Source organism: Adiantum capillus-veneris, chromosome 8, assembly GCF_014529385.1.
Source record: "Adiantum capillus-veneris isolate H3 chromosome 8, ASM1452938v2, whole genome shotgun sequence".
Taxonomy (NCBI): domain Eukaryota; kingdom Viridiplantae; phylum Streptophyta; class Polypodiopsida; order Polypodiales; family Pteridaceae; genus Adiantum; species Adiantum capillus-veneris.
In genome coordinates, this window is record NC_140938.1 from 5264749 (window position 1) to 5282243 (window position 17495).

Below are 17495 nucleotides of genomic sequence, written 5' to 3' on the forward strand. Positions count from 1 at the left end.
CCAAGGAAATCCTGAAGTTGTCAAGTTTGATGCATTATGCACATTGTTGTTGCGAGAGTCGCTTTTCCAAAAAAACAGGACTAGATAACGTGCAGTTGAACATGCCTTTATTGCTGTTGAAAGAAAAGGTGGTAACAGCTTTACAACCACTTCACATGGTTCTTTTGCGAATGGAAAATCACGTGTTTCTAATGCTTCTGCTGGCAGCAATTCATCTAGAAATTATGGTGATAAGGGGAAAAAGAAGATACGTTGTCATTATTGTAAAGCTAATGATCACTTGATCAAGCAGTGTCCTAAGTTGAAGGCCAAAGAGGCTAAGAAGAAAGAGGGTGGTTCCACTGCAAATGTTGGTTCCACTACACATGTAGCTATTATTGAGACTTCTGTGAAAGGAGACTATGATGCTGATGTTGATGCAGAATGGGCTTTTAGTGCAGAGTGTACCTATAATAATGTTGTCCATGATGCATGCATGTCAGTTCCTACATATTCACATGTGGGGTATTTTGACATTGGTGCTACAAAGCACATTACCTCACATCGTGATTTGTTCACCTCTCTTGAATCTGTCCCTCATGGGAATTCAGTTACTTGTGCCAACAATGCCTCTTATCCGATTCAAGGAGTTGGAAAGATTGTGCTTACTGCTGCCAATGGCAGTTCTTTCACACTTGTTGATGCACCTTATGTTCCTGGGATCAAGAAGAAACTTTTATCTGTATCTGCACTTACTAGACTTGGTCTTGTAGTCAAATTTGTGGGTGACAGATGTACAGTACATGATCTCGACTGATGAAATTGTTGCATCTGGAATTTTGTGTCGTGGGCTATATAAGCTCACTTTGTATGACAAGTGTGGGTAGAATTTTGCAAATGCAGTTTTGGATTCAAAGGCTATTTCAGATGCAAAACTTTGGCATGCACATTTTGGTCATCTAAATTTTGCTTGTTTGCTGCGTTTGCAGAAATTTGATATGGTTGCTTCTTTGCCGCCTCTTGAAGCACCTGTCAAACTTGTTTGTGAAGGCTGTATTTTGGGTAATATGCAACGTTCTAAGTTTCGAAAGGATGGTTCAGTTAGGGTCACATGCAGGTTGCAGCTTGTGCATAGTGACGGTTGTGGGCCCATGCAAACTCCATCCTTGGGCAATTACCTTTACTTCATAACTTTTATTGATGATTACTCCAGGCATGCATGGGTATATCCGCTTGAAGCCAAGTCCGAAGTATTTATGTGCTTCAAACAATTTCTGGTTGTGGCTGAAAATGTCTCGAAATGTACTATGGGCACCCTCCATTCCGATCGGAGGGGGGAGCATATGTCTCATGAATTTAATGCATTTTTGCCTAGTCGTGGGATAAAACACCAATGTACAGTGCCTTATATGCCTCAACAAAATGGTGTTACTAAGAGAAAAAATAGATTATTTACAGAAATGGCACGATGTATCGTCAAAAGTCAAGTTTTGCCGCATTCGTTTTGGCTTGAGACCATCATGTGTGCCACTTATGTACTTAACAGGTGTCCTACAAAAGCTTTGCAGTCTCTGACTCCATATGAATCATGGCATGATAGAAAGCCTTCTATTGAGTACATGCGTGTTTTTGGCCGTTTGGCATATGCTTTGGTGCCACACGGCACAAAAAATTGGATGATAAGGTTGTCAAATGTATTTTTGTTGGTTATAGTGTTGAAAGCAAAGGTTAAAGGTTGTATCATCCACAAACAAAGCGTATTCTGGTTTCACGAGATGTTGTGTTTCTGGAAGATTTTGTTCAGCCCTTGCTGTCATGTACTAGAGACAGTAATGTAAGCTCACATGACATTTATGACACTTTATTGCCTCTTTTCAGTGGTGGAATTTTGAATGTAAATTCCAATGAGGCAAATGTACGGCCTATGGGGGTTTCTGAAAATGTTACAGATCAGCCTATTACTGATGCAAATATACATGATGTACTTGATGAGGAAAGGACTGAAAACGAGCAGACTAGAGGTATGCCAAAATGGCTGGTGCATACATTGCGTGACAGTAAACTGGATGCACCTTTGTCTAGTCACACTCGTTCAGGCTCTCGCCATGCATCTTATGCATCAGATTGTTATTCTTTGGCTGTGTCTAGCTTACAAGATGTTGAGGAACCTCTATCTTTTGATGAAGCGCATAATTCAAAAAATTGGATGGCTGCCATGCAAACAAAATATGATGCACTTATAGAAAATGACACATGGGCTTTATGTGATTTGCCTCCTAGAAAAAAGGCCATTGATATGAAGTGGGTTTACAAGTTGAAACACAAGCCAGATGGTGAGATTGATCGCTATAAGGCTCGACTTGATGCAAAGAGTTATGCACAACAAAACGGCATAGATTATGAAGAGACTTTTGCTCCCACTTGTCGTATGAATACTATGCATTTTCTATGTGCATTGGCAGCTCATTTTGGTTGGGATGTACATCAATCAGACATTGTTACTGCTTTCTTGGATGGTTATATATGTGAGGAAGTTTATGTAATGCAGCCTCGCAGTTTTGTCAAGAAAGGACAAGAGGATAAAGTGTGCAAATGTAACAAAGCTTTGTATGGGTTGAAGCAATCTCCTCGTGCTTGGTATGAGAAGCCTCACACTCATTTGGTCAAACGAGGCTTTCGTAACAGTCCAACAAAAAGCACATTGTATGTAAAGCATGAGGGTAATGTACTTCTCATTGTGGTTCTCTACGTGGATGATTTGTTGATCACTGGACCAAATGAGAGACATATTGCTGAATTTAAGGCTGATTTGAATGCTACTTTCAAAATGAAAGATTTGGGGTTGTTGCATCATTACTTGGGTATACAATTTAAGCAGTGTGATGGTAGTATTGCCTTGTGTCAGAAAAGTTACATATAGACATTGCTATGTAAGTTTGGACTTGAGGATTGCAAACCTATTGTCGCTCCCATGGAAACAGGTTTGAAATTGAGTCTTCATGATGCTGGTGATCCTGCAGATGTCACTCTTTACCAAATTGTTCTTGGATGCCTCATTTATGTATTTAACACGAGGCCAGCTATTCAGTTTGCAGTCTCACAGGTCAGCAGATTTATGCATAGCCCAAGGTCTAAGCATTCGCAGGCTGTCAAGAGGATTTTTTTCTACTTGAGTGGCACTTTACATCTTGGCTTGTTTTATCCCAAGGGGGGATCATTGCCGCCAGACTTACATGCTTTTTCGGACTCTGATCGGGCTGGTTGTTTTGACACACGAGTGTCCACAAGTGGTTTTTGTTTCATGCTTGGTAGCTCATGCATATCATGGTTAAGCAAGAAGCAACCTACTATGGCCACTTCTAGTTGTGAGACTAAGAGTCTTCACAGCTACGGTTGAGTGTGTATGGCTCAGACGCCTTATGGCTGATTTGGGTGTTGGACAGGACATTGCCAACACTATCTACACTGACAGCCAGAGCGCATTGGCAGTTGCGAGGAACCCAATTTTTCATGCTCATACAAAGCACATTGAGGTGCATAACCATGTCAAGGAGAGGCTCTCAGCAGAAGAGATCATCTTGGCTTTATGTGCCAACAAGGACAACCCTACAGATCTTTTCACAAAGGCATTGTCTCGTGGGAAGTTCGAAGCTTTCCGCAAAGCTTTGGGCTTACTCCCCTTTGTGGATTGATCATGTCCTCAGGGCATGGCACTTCCCTTTACTCTATGTGCCAGCTCTCATTCACTGCATCACTATGAGGGATTTGTTACCATATACATGTGGTAGTGATGTGTGAACACAATTAGGACCACCAGGGAATTTTTCCCTCACTAAGAGGTTTTTCCCCCCGTGCATTGTATATACGCCCATCACTCTAGGGCTATCATCTTTCCATTGCACACTAAGTAATACACTCTCTATTGTGTGCCTTGAGCTTCCTTTGTCTTCTCCAAGCTGTGTGTGTTTTCCTGCAACCAATTCCAACAAAGATGGCATGCATCTTTTGCCAGAGGGGCAAACAAGAGAGCCTGGCCAACTTGTGAGGGAAGCGGCCAACTACAAAAAGTGCGCGCGTGAATGGAGTTTAGAGGATTTGAGCTCTTCTTGTGAGCCTGAAATGCGGATGCTCTACCACCTGGGTACAATCAATTTGCTGGAAAACGTGGATGTTGTACATCTAATAACCCAATGTGACTGTGTTTGCCTGGCCACCTTCCAAAAAGTGGTGTAGCCACCTGCCCTAGTGTGATAGGGGCCTTTAGGCCTTTAGAGGCCAAAAAGAAAGGAAATTCGAAACACGTATGAGTCTTTCACTCTCATCAACATGTTTATTAGAATCAATAGAATCTTTTGTAACAGACATTGAACTAACTTGATCATTGCAAAGAGGACCGTGAATTAAGGAAGCCGGTCCTCGTCTTTGGGAACTACATGTTGGATTACATCATTAAATGCCCTCTTTGTTTCAGTATTTAATTTTTACGTGGCGTTGCAGACTTGTTTCGGATGTTGTTTAACTTCTGCCTAGGTTGTTTTTTTTCATACAAATGTGATTTAGTGTAACCAAGAAGCCAATTTTATAAGAAACAAAAACAAAAAACTCCCACAATAGTGCTCGATCCCATCGGACTACCACTAGGATCCACCATCTCCGGCTATGGCACCGCCTTGTTTTAGAACCGGTATGGGCGATGCGGATTTTTTTGGACTAGTTTCACCATGGCCGTATGTGGTGATTATCTAGCTTCATATAGCCTGTTGGAGTTGATTTTATAAAAAGAAAATCAAAAAAACTTCTTTGTATAGGGTATTGACGAGCTAATTAAGTACTCAACCTCTGCATTAGAACAACGTCTCTCTCTTTGTCTCTCTTAGATAATATCATTAACGTTTCTTAAAAGTGTTCATACAACATTAAAATTCACTTCTTCTCCCTCTTTCTCTCTCTCAAGTTTCTTGACCCAATGCTAGAAAATAACCGTGGTGTAGTGTATCTTAACCAAGCCGAGAAATTTGCACAAGTTTTAGTGTAATTACCGACAAAAGCTTCAAATTTTGACCTAAAGATTGGGAGAATTTCAAGTTTGCGCTTATTTTCACGGGCTATGGATAATGTATTTTTCTATCCCTGCATCGACGTGCACTGCATGAAGCCTCACGCCTGTACCCGAGCCCACTTACGTGTACACACGCAGACACACATGAGGATGATCTCTATGGAGTCAACGCATGCACAAACTGGCTAGCTTCTCTCTCTCTCTCTCTCTCTCTCTCTCTCTCTCTCTCTCTCTCTCTCTCTCTCTCTCTCTCTCTCTCTCTCTTTCCAGTTGTGGGGCTCTCAAAATCCAGATAGAGAGTGACGCTGGTCACCCTAGCTCCATGGAAGCAGCTCTCCTTTACAGCGTCGTACTTTGCAGATCAGTCGAAGCTGGAGATCTAGAGCAGCAACGTCAGCCTGTGATGGGTTGGAAAGAATGCTTGAATGTGGCCCTTGGCACGACCAAAGACCTGGCTTATTTGGATGTGGGTGTCCAAAGGCCATCATACATTTGGATGTGAAGCCTCAAAACATCCTATTGGATGCAAACTTTGGGGCGAAGCTAGCAGATTTTGGGCTTGCAAAGCCGCTTGCTACAGATCAGAAGTCAGCCGCCGTAGTGACAGTAGCAAGAGGCTGGCGCCAAGCGCTGCCCCCCTGCAAGGATCCTTGGGTCATGAATGAATGAGAGAGAGAGAGAGAGAGAGAGAGAGAGAGAGAGAGAGAGAGAGAGAGAGAGAGAGAGAGAACCTATACATGATATGCAATTATCCATTTACGTATAAGTAGGCGCAGCCCATGGTTCTAACACGTTTCACAAGGGTAGAGACATGTGGCTCCATCTGGCTCGCTCTCTCAGTACGTGTCATACAATGGTGAGTGATGGTCTACAGCTGTTGGTGCCAGGCGACTGTCCCTTGCAAACACGATAGGCCATTAGCCTTTTGCTTAGTGGGCGTAGCCCGTGATTAGGATGGGAGGATGCATGATGGAACCAGTCCGCGTCAGCGCGGATAGGTTTTGGCATGTTTCACAATGGTAGAGACACGGGAAGGGGGCTAGCCACAGCCCATGCTACACAACAGAGGATAACTTGGAAGCGGTAATATTGTGTTCTCTCATTACTTTGCAGTCAAGTAGCATGTGATCTCTCGTTACTCCGCATTCAAGTATCGATCACTAATATTGTTACTCCATTTCGCTCCATCTAGCTGCTCACTCTCTTTGACCATCTCCTTCGAAAGGCATGTGGTATATGCTCCTTTTGTGTCCAAAATTTTGGCTTTGGTGTGATGATGACGCTGGTCACCCTAGCTCCATGGAAACATCTCTCCTTCACAATGCATCATCCTTGTCATGCATAGCTCAAGCTTGAGCTCCATCTCCCCATCCCCAGCTACCCAATGCATTGTGCTTCCACCCTTGTCACTAACATTGTCTTCTTCCCCAAATGACTGCATGAGCAACGGTTTTCTATTGGACACATAGCTATAAGCTCAAGCTTAGGGTAATGATTGATATCTGCATTGAAGTGTTCATTGTTCTCATCTCTATCGAAATTTTGGCTCAACTTCAGAAGCAAATCTAGGAAATTAGAGAAAAACCTATCTATCTTGATTCCCATTGTAGGAATACCCTTCCTCAAAGCGGCCTTGGCCACCCATCCGTCGACGGTGCACTAGTTCATATTGACAATTTTGACCCAAAAAAAAAGTAGTGGTTCGGGCTAGTCAGAATATTGAAGGACCTGGAAGATTGGATACTAGAGTAAATCATGCAATTAGTTGGGCTTCAGAGTCTCCTTTCTTTGGTAGCTTGTTAGTAGAAAGGTCACAGGACTGTTGGGATGACTTATCTATGCCATCATACAAAAAACCAACGAGAAAGTATGAGAGCACATACATGCCTACATGTCGCAGCAAAAAAGAACATGCCTATTAGCCTCATAAGAAGGTCCTTCATGCCAACCCCGAAATCTTTGCACTTCTATAAAGTTCTAACATGCAATGCCTTTTGTTGGTCGATATGCACGTTATTTTCCCACTTAATTCAAGGAAAGAATTTCAAGAGTAGCCAAGCTTCGGTTGATGAGGAAAGGAATTTCCAATGAGAGGGGGGGAGACCTTAGCTATCTATGGTAGCACTATTCCATTGGGCCAAAGACTAGAGATGCATTTTTGGACACACCTAAATATGCAAGGTCCTCTCACTTTGTGAGGAGAGCATGTAAAGCTTTGGCACATAGAAAATAATATGGGAGAGCATGTTTATGCTATTTATCATGAGGTTTCTTAGTTCTACAAGGTTGTTCTATCTAGTTCTCCATTATAGAGCAATGTTTGTTCCAAGATCTCACCAGTATTTATCAAAGAGGATCTCCAAGTCAACATCCATCACTGGATAAGTCTAGCTGATATCATTAGATGCCTACCATTACATACCAACATTACCATCGTGTTTAGTCAAGCTCAAGAAGTAAAGCATGTTCATGACCTTCCACTACAATATGGTGGATATATTGCTTTTGAGATGCCACCACAATGTGACAATTCAAACATGTATGGTATGGAACAACAATTTGATGGGAACTCTTGGACAAAATATATGACTTGCAGTAATGACTTATTTAAAGGTGTGGTATGCTTTAATAGGTTTGGGTGATTGCCTTTTGCATTGAGGTGCTGGGTGATTGTTGTTTGGGTTGAGGTGTTGGATGGTGGAATCCAACAAGCCATGATTACCTTCTTCAATATAGCTTGCGTTTGCATCAATTTGTCAAGGGTGTTTCTCATATTTGCTCTGAAATTAGCTTCGCTCGGTTTTCTTTGCTCTCGTTGATTGGAAACCCCACCACGTATCAAAGAAAAGGAAATGAGAACCCGCGAAAACGTGGAAACGAAATCGAGCCCGCCAAAACTTAGAGAGAGAGAGAGAGAGATTGTGTATGTGTGAATGATGGCAAGCAGAAAGAAGAAGGCTCCAGCTCCAGAAGCAGCAGTAGGTCTCAAACAGAAATCTCTCCTTTTCTTCTTCTCCAAGCCCTCCTCACATCTACCTTCCGAACGTGCCAGCCCCCGCCTCCAAGGTGATGAAGATGATTCTGTCAGCTCTTCGCTACAGGACGCTGGTGATAGCCTCCGATGGTCTCAGCTTCTGACAGGTTGGACGCCTGCTCTGGACATTGAATCCACCTTTAAACAAATCGGTGGCGATGGAGGTACACCGGATCATAATAATGTCGATGAGACTGAGGGCGAGAGTGTTATTGAGCAGAAAACTCCTATTGTGCTCTCTGGCTCTCCGAATGGGGCAGGACGTTCTGCTGAATCAATTTACAATAATGCTGATGATCATTACACCCACTATGTTGCTGACAAGAGCGATGAAAGGGAAGCCTCTTCTTTCCATCCATGCAAGAGGAGACGAAGCAGTTCACAATCTTGGCATCCTTGTGATGATGGCAATAATAAGGATGTGAAACTGGAATTGCTTGAAGCATCTGCAAAGTGCGGCCAAACAACGGAGCCCCAAAAGGAATTTCACATGTATCAGAGCAGGCAGGATAAAGTATTCGCTGAAGATTGCAACAAGCCAGCGTCTTCAAAAAGAGACTCGACCAACGAAGGAGACACAAGGTCTCCTGTCCCCTCGTTGCCCTCAACACCAGTCTTGCAAAATAACACTACTCGTCCTTCCGCTGTCGAAGAAGATCCTGCCTTGAACCTTGATGAAGAATATTGTGAGAATTCAAAATTATGTAACAGTGTATGTGGACGTACGATGGAAACAACAGCTGAGATCAGTAATGGCAATGAAAATGTCATGAATGGCTGCATCACCCTTGAAGTTGAAGAAGGAACAGAAGATATAAAGGATAGGCATGGTTTTTCTGAGCTCAAAACGGTCAATGGACATGATGATGTCGCTGCCATTGACATGCTTGATAAAGAGATCCCATCAGTCCTTTCCCCTGTGGCTACAGATGCAAGGACAAATTCAAGCTTCCTAAAGCTGAAGAGAGGTTCTGGACATAGGGTTTCCGCTCCTGAGGACTTTCTAGAAGCTCCTCTAACAGATTATGAGAAAGAGCGAGAGGAGAACATACTCAGAAATCAGCATCCATCAGTCCTTTCCCCTGTGGCTACAGATGCAAGGACAAATTCAAGCTTCCCAAAGCGGAAGAGAGGTTCTGGACATAGGGTTTCCGCTCCTGAGGACTTTCTAGAAGCTCCTCTAACAGATTATGAGAAAGAGCGAGAGGAGAACATACTCAGAAATCAGCATTTCATGCAAAAACTTGGCCTCACTGTGTCAGCCCTCACAACCAGCAAAGAGTTCACTTCACACTCAGTTACAAAGCCCAAAGGGAAGGCGATTGCCAAGGTCAGGCCCCCAGTGCTGCCAGTTAGGCGAAGTAGTCGATTGATGCAAGAATCCGTGGGTGCTCACATGCAAGATGATGGAGAAACAGCTCAAATTGTAGCTTGCAATGCTTCCGTAGAAGAGGAACCCTTGTCCTATGATGACTCCTCTGTTCTGAAATATACTTGCGGGGATGGAGTTAGCAATAGTGCATCATATCCTTCTCACGAACTTGTCGAACATGGTGTCAACAAAATTATAGGGTTTCGACCCTTGGATGGGGTTCTGCAAGATAAATACCTTACAAGAATATACACGATGAGTGCCCGCTTTGTGTCACAGCATCAACGAACTCTGCTTGCAGCTGGCGGTCATCAAGGGCGCATAGCTGTATTTGGAACGACATCCGGCATGGTTAGGGGAGTCTCTGTCTCCATGGAGAGTGACAAAAATGAATTTCAAGAGCCTTTGCTGTCTTGGAAAGGTAGCAGTTGCTGGATTTCTGGAGTAAAGTTTCTCTCTGTACAAGCTCGGGTATGTTAGTTCTCTTTAAGGGTTTTTTTGGAATGAAGCATTTAATTAAACCTGAGGCATTATGTGATAAGAAATAGGAATGATCTTATTAGGCAAGAAAAGTTCACACCTCTTGCCATTTCCACAACTCTTGAAATGTAAGCTTCCACCTTGAATGCAACATTCTTGCATTTCTTGCGAAAGATCTGATACTTTCAATGTAGTTTTTTTGAGTGAGATGAGCACCCTATGCTCTCGCAGAACTATGAGCAAACAAATGCAAATCTGTTTGGTATTAAGAGAGACATAATGATCTTTTTTCTGCAGGAAAGTGCAAACCTTTTGTTGTCGAGTGCCAATGATGGGAATCTTGTCCTATGGGATATAAACAAGCAACAAAAGGTGCAGCAGTTGAGCGAACAGCTGGCAGGATTGCCACCACTCAAGGTTACTGAAGCTCGGGGCATCCATTCAAATGGGATCTTCTCAATGCATGAGTGTTGTGGCCATGTCGCGACTGCTTCCAAGGATGCAACAGTAGGGCATTCGAAAGTAACTGATCAAGAGATCCGTCTAGATCGATCTATTTTGGGCCATCATTCCGGAGCAATCAGGGGAGTTAACTTCAGGCAAGACAACCTGACTTATGCAGTGCATTATGTACTTCTTATGGACATATCAGATAACTTCTTTTTGTTTTCCAGAGATGCTTCTATATTAGCTGATTATATCAGATAACTTCTTTTTGTTTTCCAGAGATGCTTCTATATTAGCTGATTGTGGCAGTGATGGACTAATATGCATTTTGGATCTTCGCATGGCCGAGCCCTGCTCTCTATGCATTGACACGGCTGATCCCACTGGTGTGAATGTTGTTGAGTGGTGCCCTTTCCAAGAGCATCTTTTGTTATCAGCAAGCAAAGATCCAGAAATATCTCTCCATGATATCAGGAATACCAAGGAACCCCTTTACAAGCTAAGTGGGCATGTCAACCCAGGTGTGCAAAGATGCTCTCAGATATATAGGCCCACCTTTGTGGCTCAAGGAGGGACCATTGCAACCCCTGGGCAAGGATCGAAGGCTCTGTCGTTGTACTCTGTTGATACAGGGCGGGCCATCAGTAGGGGCCATTTGGGCCATGATGCCACCATGGTTATGTGGACTGCGAGTTGTAATGAGTCTAGCTCTGTTCTATGGGTGGCCTCCAGGGACATTTCTCAGCTCCTTCCCTTGTGGCAAACTGGAGGGTGAAGCTTTGTTTAACTGGAGTTTGTGTACTTATGGAATCCAAGACAAGCTCTCAATAGCTCTTGGAAATGGATCTGTAGCTCTTTTGGGCAGAGTAATCAAGTATCCTCACTTGTCATGAAGTGACAAGAGCCCTCTCAATTTACTTCAACTTCAAAATTTTGGCAATCAGTGATGAGATTCATTGGAATTGTATTTGTTTCTGTGTCTGTACACGTATCTGCAGCATTTGCAATCACAGGTGTGAGGCTACTAAGGCTTAGCTCATCAACAAAGGCTTTGCTGAAACAAGAATAACAAATAGGGCTTACATATCTACGAGATTGCAGTCTAATACTAGATCAAGAAATTTGATGAAATTTCATTAATTTAACTCATAGCTTTTGCTCGAACTGCGGATGGGCAACTGCTGGTACTGAGCTTGGCATCATGGTCATGCTCCTTGTTCCTGTCCTCGGAGCCATCTTCACTCGAAAAGTTATGGGAGGAGAATCTAATTAGTAGCTCCACCAAGCCTATCAATCATGTTTTTGTGCAGGATGTTTATAGAAAATTTTTTGTAACAGATCAAATGGTCAAAATCCAAGAAGCTCTCCTATTGGGGTGTGTCCAACTTGGCCCTAGGCCGCACTTGTTTGTGGATCCACCCTAAAAGTTGATACTGCCAGCATATCAATATAAGGATACAAACTTCCACTTGCGTATGGAGGGAAAATATACCAAAATGCCCCTTAAATTTCGAAGAATCCCAAAGTGTCCCTCATTGCTGGTCACGATTACCAAATTACTTCTCACAAGCTCTCAAGAGGTTGTTTTGCAAGATGTCACAAGTACACTTGAGACAAGACGGTATAATTAGGAATTTTGATGATATTGTGAGTTCATGGTGTAGGGAATGGTCCCTTGGGGACCATTCCTTGGAATCCCTGCGACCAAAGGGCGACCGGCTGAGCCGGGAGTCCTATGGTAGCAGGATTGCAAGGACCATTCCCGACTGTCAACGGTTGTGGGGAGGAGGGCCACCGGTTCAAGAGGTCAACCACAGGCAGGCAACCAGTTCCGTAGGCTGACATGTCAGCATTCCGTGCAACTGCGATTTTGCGTGCTGAGTTGGAGGCAAACAATTGGCACGCAAATTGTGTACATTCCCAATGCTGAGCTGTCCAGCATCGAATGATTGCAAGCACAAATTCCTGCCAGTAAAGATGAGGCGATGGACGGCTCTGATCTGCAGCCCCCCGACCCACGACCTTGACGGGAAAGATAATTCATCCTTCAGGCACAAGTGCCATAATCTGTGGATCCAGTTTGTAAAATTCTCTAATTTGTAAGTCACAGATCTTCCTAGTAATGTCTGGTTTCTATCAAGGTGTCATTAGATATTATGCCTAGACACTAAGATGTACGTTGATTTTATATAGAATCAACCATGTGAACATGTGAAAATTCTGTCCAAAGTTTATAGTTTAAAATTTATGCAATGGCATTTTAAGTTATTCTGATCATTTTTCTGGTATGTGTAGACAGAAGGCAAGTATGTTCCAAGTCCCAATCTGTGTCTTTGAGGTAAGAGTCGAGACTAAAGAAAATTCCCAAAAAACACATGGGCATGTTGTGAAAACATTTTACTGACAAGCTATATTAGTGGCTGCCACTCATTTTACATGTTTTAGAAGACTACGACGGCTAGCCATGACAATTCAAGTTCTCTGAAATGAGTGGCTTGTACAGTACAAATCTGCTTTATTTAGGGCAGAAGCAAAACCGGCATGTAAGATCAAAAATATTTTGAGTCAATTGAACCTAAATTAGATCCTCTCAAATAGTACAACAAAGATGCGCACAAAGAAGAACACATGAGAATCATTCACAAGACACAGTGGGCATAAAGGGGGATTGCAAGCAATAATCCTGCCAGCCCACCTGCTGCCAAATCTCCATCAAAGATGCTGAGGGCTTTAATGTAATAACAGCCATTCATCTCTACCCCTTAAAGCTAGGCTCATACTTAATGTCACTTGTGTTGAGCTTAGTACCCGACCGATATGGGCAACTGAATGGCATCTATTTATTAATAATATACTTGGGAGGGAGTGTTCATGTTTGAAGTGTACTCTTTGCAACAGAACATACCCTCAAGAAATTAAAAAAAGAAAGTTCACTTGAAATATAGTTCACCGACACATTTACCTCCCTGCCAAAACCATGACTTAGCACAGATAGCACACAAACACAACAGCACCTTGAAGAGATAAGTCTTGTATAAAACAAAAATGAAGGCTGATTATTACCTAATTTCTTTCCTTTAATGTATACAAACCAAAGTGATCCTCTTTCACTTCAAAATGTTCATCCTCAGCTCTTGGAAACTTTGTGAACCTTTGCAAGATCCGGGGAAACAAGTATAATTCTAGTTTGCAAAAATTTTGTTGCGCCTTCCTTGGCAGGTAAAAAAGAAGATTCTTTTACCGCTTATGTATGCAAAACAAGTCTTGAACTCTCCAAAAAAATGACCCTACAGTCATGTCGACAAAGAGTATACAACCAAACTATAACCATAGCATAAGAACTATGCAGCTTTTGGAGACAAGCCCTTCTGTAATGAAAGAACAGCCCACCTCATTATTAGCTTTAAACACACAATGAAAACAGGAAACATGCAGAGACACTATCTCGCTTACCTTCTTCTCTTCCTCCAACCTTGCTTTTATTAGAGAGTACATTGCAACTCCAGCAATGGCGATAGCCGTACCGATCCCGGTTTGAGTCGAGATCTTGTTTCCTACAATGCAATAGAAGTCGCCTCAGAGATAGTTTGCACAAATAACCAGGTCCAAGTATGTAATCAACATACCAAAGACAACAATGGAGAAGCCGATGACAAACACCCTCTTCAAGACATTCCCAACGGCATGAGTGAGAGGTGCAACTCTTTCCAGAGTGTTGGTTGCCAGCTAATAAAAAAGAAGAGTACAAAACACATCAAGGTCAAGTGACTACAAAACCTATACGGCCCAGCCTGTTTGTAGGTAAAATCGGTAAAATCTTGGACTGACGATCATGCCTTACTTGATTATACAGATGGTAGAACATTCCCACCCAAAACAAGTCCGATAAAAACTTGGTCATCCCAACCTTTGCAATCGCATCTGCAAAACCATGCTGCATAAGGGCTGGACCCTCCATCTGCGATCACATCGAAATCCTTGTGAGCCCTTCAGACACCCTCTTCTACAGATAAACCTTCCTTCAGCCAAACACTCACCAAAATGGCAGGCGGAATACAAAACACCAGGGCTATTATCGAGATGTATGCATAGAGATTAGTGCTGTCCATACCAGTCTGCAAAATAATAACAGAGTGGCTTAAATTTGATTAGCAAAGAAACAAAGAAGAAGCGCCATGACATGTACTTACCATTGCCTTTTTGGAGTAAACACTTCGGTATGTAAATGCAATGTTAGACGTCATTGCACTGATAAAACCAAGCCAATTAAATGAAAGTTCCGTCATCGAAGCCATAGAGACACCTGCAATAATGCTCTAACTTTACAACATGCACATAATGGAACAAGAGGCCTCAAATCAATATTCAAATGCTAAAGAAGCCGCCCTACGCTGATACAGTCTTTCAAACACGAAGTGTCACACATATGAGGAAGGCGACAAGATACAAAGAGTGAAATGTAGCCCACATACCGACCACTACAGGAGTAAGAGATAGCCAAAGTGTCAATGGAATCTGCTGACCAAGCACAAACTGTGAGGCGGCAGCATTGAAAAAAGGCTCCAGAGCTGAAAGGAAAAAAACAAAAGTCACTCTCTGCACTTAACCCAAGCATTGCTTTACCTCTCTTGCCTTGTAATTCAAACTAGAAAAGCTAGACTTGCCTTTTATTGTATGGGTAAAGGATACAGCCACCGCCGCAAAAGATACATTTGTCATAACATGACCCAAAGCATGGCAAAAGGAGACTGGCAATAATAGCCAAAAGGTTTCCTTACTGAGTGGCTAGTAATTGCAAACAAAAAACAGATGAGCTCAACTAAGGTGCTCTTATTTATGCTGCATTATGTAATCAATATATCATGCACTAATACAGAGACAACTTACAGCCCGCTTTGGCATGCCAAGCGTCCAAGAGACAGCACAGTAGGCAACACCAACCACTAAGTGTATGAGGGATACAAAACTGCATGGACATGCTCACATTAGTAAGATCTTTGTGATAAAAAGTAAAACATAGTAAGGACCGCACCAGTAGAGCACTTACTAGGGGTATGGAAAATAATTGTAGATTTTTTTGTTGAGAATGTTGAAAATAACATTCAAAAAATACCTGAAATCATCATAACACATCATCAGTCAATAGCATGCATGTCTTTCATCCAGCACATCAAGGATCATGGAGGAAAACTCACCACATGAAGAAAAAGAATCCAGTCACCAGTGCTGGGTTTTGAGAAAGAAATCCTTCTGACTTTTCACTAACTACCCTGCCATGTATTAAATAAAAAGCTCTTTCAAAATCCTCATGTGTTTTTACTCATTTGATGCAAACAGCAATATGAAGACTGCAAAGAGCAAGATCAAAAACATATTTATAGGTCATATCTGCACACTACAAAGCATAACCCATCGTCACTAAAGTATGCAACGCGGTTATACTCCAAAGATTAGTACCATCATGAACTCAAGAGCTATCCAACTGTTAAATCATAAAGGTGTGGACACTGATGAAGAGACCAAAGAACTCACTCAATGGAGGCATCTCCCCCCTCTGCATCAGCCGCTGCTGAGGCCATGCACACTGGTGGTGTTGACCTTTTGACCCCTTGCTTTCTCAAGGCTGGCAAAGAGGGGCCATGTGCTAACAAAGGTACTCCATGCATCGATGACCTTGATGAACTTGATTCGACATATACAGGAGCACTTGCTTGCTTATTTACGCTTGGCAATCTTAGAGAGAATCTGATTGCCTCCATTGTGTTCAACCTTCCCAACGGGAACGAGGCAGCCATGCTGCAGAATTTTGGCATGCCTTCACTAACAAGGCCCTTCATAAGAGTGTCCTGCCTTTTCGAACATCCGGGCACTCCACATTTCTGAAGGTGCACACTCGATAGAGAAGCCATGCCCTCCTAGTTTCTTCTGTGATCTGCAGAAAATGCTTAAACAGATGATCATGCAATTTCTAGAGATGGTGAACCACAAACTGCAGCTTGAGCAAAATTGCACCACGTTATTACATTAAAAAGCTTGCATTTCAGCACTAATCTAGCATTGTTGACAATTTGTGTGGCTATGATTTATTGCCAGAAAAAATTGACAAAGACAAGGCCAGATCTACTGCCAAATACGCACCCCATAACAGCGAGAACAAGGGTTTTTTTTTTTCGATTAACGCAGGGAAAAAAATTACTAGCATGAGTATGCACCAGAGGTATGACCATGAGAAGAAGCAGCCAGAGTAATTATGAGCGCATGAGAAGAAAAGACCCATGAGCACCAGCATCTCAACCACAATAGTGACGCCGCTTGACTCAAATGCTCGGAACTCAGGATGTTCGCATGCAAAAAAATATGTGCAAATTTTGAGTTTTCTCCCCCCTCAGCTCTCCGAAAATTTTGCAAAAGCTGGCGATCGATTTCTTCGCTTGTAATTTGCGAGATCTTGCGCCGCAAAAGTGTGAGAAAGAAGAGGAAGGAGAAGCCGTAGCTAACCTGACAGAGGATCGCCCACAAAAAAAATCAGCTTCCAAATAGCTCAGGGGGTCCTTGCCATAATAATTAAGCAATGCCCTAGCTTATTATTATACCCCAAAATAATCGGGAAAAAAACTGCAAATATTTTGGTTGCTTTTGGGTATCCACGTGTATCCTTGTTGGCATCCTATGTGGAGTGGGTGTTCCCCCGGTGCTCTCGTTTGGCGCACCTATTTCGCATGCTTAGCATTAAATTGAAATTTTCCTCTGGGTGATTCCAAGATCCCATAAACTTGAGTGCACCGTGGGTGACATTGTGAGCACGGGGGAGTTGAGACATACTTGTGAAAAATTCTAGTGTTCGTGAACTTGTGCGGAAGCAAAGTGGATTACAGTCATAATTAATGTCCCTATATGGGAAAAAAATTATGAATCAAGAATTTTCTTCCTTTTGATCCCCCCTCCCCCTCACACACACACACACACACGTGAAGAGGGCTTGGACCCTCATTCATGATACCCAAAAACAACTCAAGTTAAGATGCATGATGTACTTGAGGAAAAACCATTGAGATACAATATACTGAATCAGAAGAAAGCTCGATTGAACGACTAGTCCACATGACAAAGCACAAGTAGCAAGG

The 17495-nt window shown here is 42.6% G+C and overlaps 2 protein-coding genes across 5 annotated transcripts; one reads left to right on the top strand and one right to left on the bottom strand.

Annotated features, from left to right (window-relative positions):
- Positions 1-7707: 7707 nt before the first annotated feature.
- On the top strand, positions 7708-11338 carry LOC147451614 (uncharacterized). Its single transcript, XM_086517512.1, has 3 exons — positions 7708-9915; positions 10222-10523; positions 10651-11338. The coding sequence occupies exons 1-3, from the start codon at positions 7972-7974 to the stop codon at positions 11144-11146; spliced, it is 2742 nt and encodes a 913-aa protein (XP_086373638.1). The 5' UTR covers positions 7708-7971; the 3' UTR covers positions 11147-11338.
- Positions 11339-13401: 2063 nt separating this feature from the next.
- LOC147451615 (triose phosphate/phosphate translocator TPT, chloroplastic-like) lies at positions 13402-17011 on the bottom strand. 4 transcript variants are annotated; one of them, XM_086517513.1, is made up of 13 exons: positions 16870-17011; positions 15904-16303; positions 15567-15641; positions 15419-15484; positions 15259-15337; positions 15036-15156; positions 14844-14939; positions 14562-14674; positions 14409-14486; positions 14213-14329; positions 13998-14097; positions 13825-13925; positions 13402-13739 (listed from the first exon to the last, which is right to left on the bottom strand). In XM_086517513.1, the coding sequence occupies exons 2-13, from the start codon at positions 16278-16280 to the stop codon at positions 13713-13715; spliced, it is 1350 nt and encodes a 449-aa protein (XP_086373639.1). In that variant the 5' UTR covers positions 16281-16303; positions 16870-17011; the 3' UTR covers positions 13402-13712. The 4 variants fall into 4 exon arrangements, with proteins under 4 accessions (XP_086373639.1, XP_086373641.1, XP_086373640.1 ...); XM_086517515.1 differs by lacking the exon at positions 16870-17011 and adding an exon at positions 16596-16849; XM_086517514.1 differs by lacking the exon at positions 16870-17011 and adding an exon at positions 16584-16849.
- Between the last annotated feature and the right edge of the window lie 484 nt (positions 17012-17495).

Coding starts and splice junctions, on each gene's coding strand:
- LOC147451615 (XM_086517513.1), bottom strand. CDS start 16,280: ATGGCTTCTCTATCGAGTGTGCACCTTCAGAAATGTGGAGTGCCCGGA. Junction 14,675..14,843: donor TCTTACTCCTGTAGTGGTCG/GTATGTGGGCTA, acceptor GCATTATTGCAG/GTGTCTCTATGGCTTCGATG. Junction 13,926..13,997: donor CTTCTCCATTGTTGTCTTTG/GTATGTTGATTA, acceptor ATTGCATTGTAG/GAAACAAGATCTCGACTCAA.
- LOC147451614 (XM_086517512.1), top strand. CDS start 7,972: ATGATGGCAAGCAGAAAGAAGAAGGCTCCAGCTCCAGAAGCAGCAGTA. Junction 9,916..10,221: donor TTCTCTCTGTACAAGCTCGG/GTATGTTAGTTC, acceptor TTTTTTCTGCAG/GAAAGTGCAAACCTTTTGTT. Junction 10,524..10,650: donor ATCAGGGGAGTTAACTTCAG/GCAAGACAACCT, acceptor TTTGTTTTCCAG/AGATGCTTCTATATTAGCTG.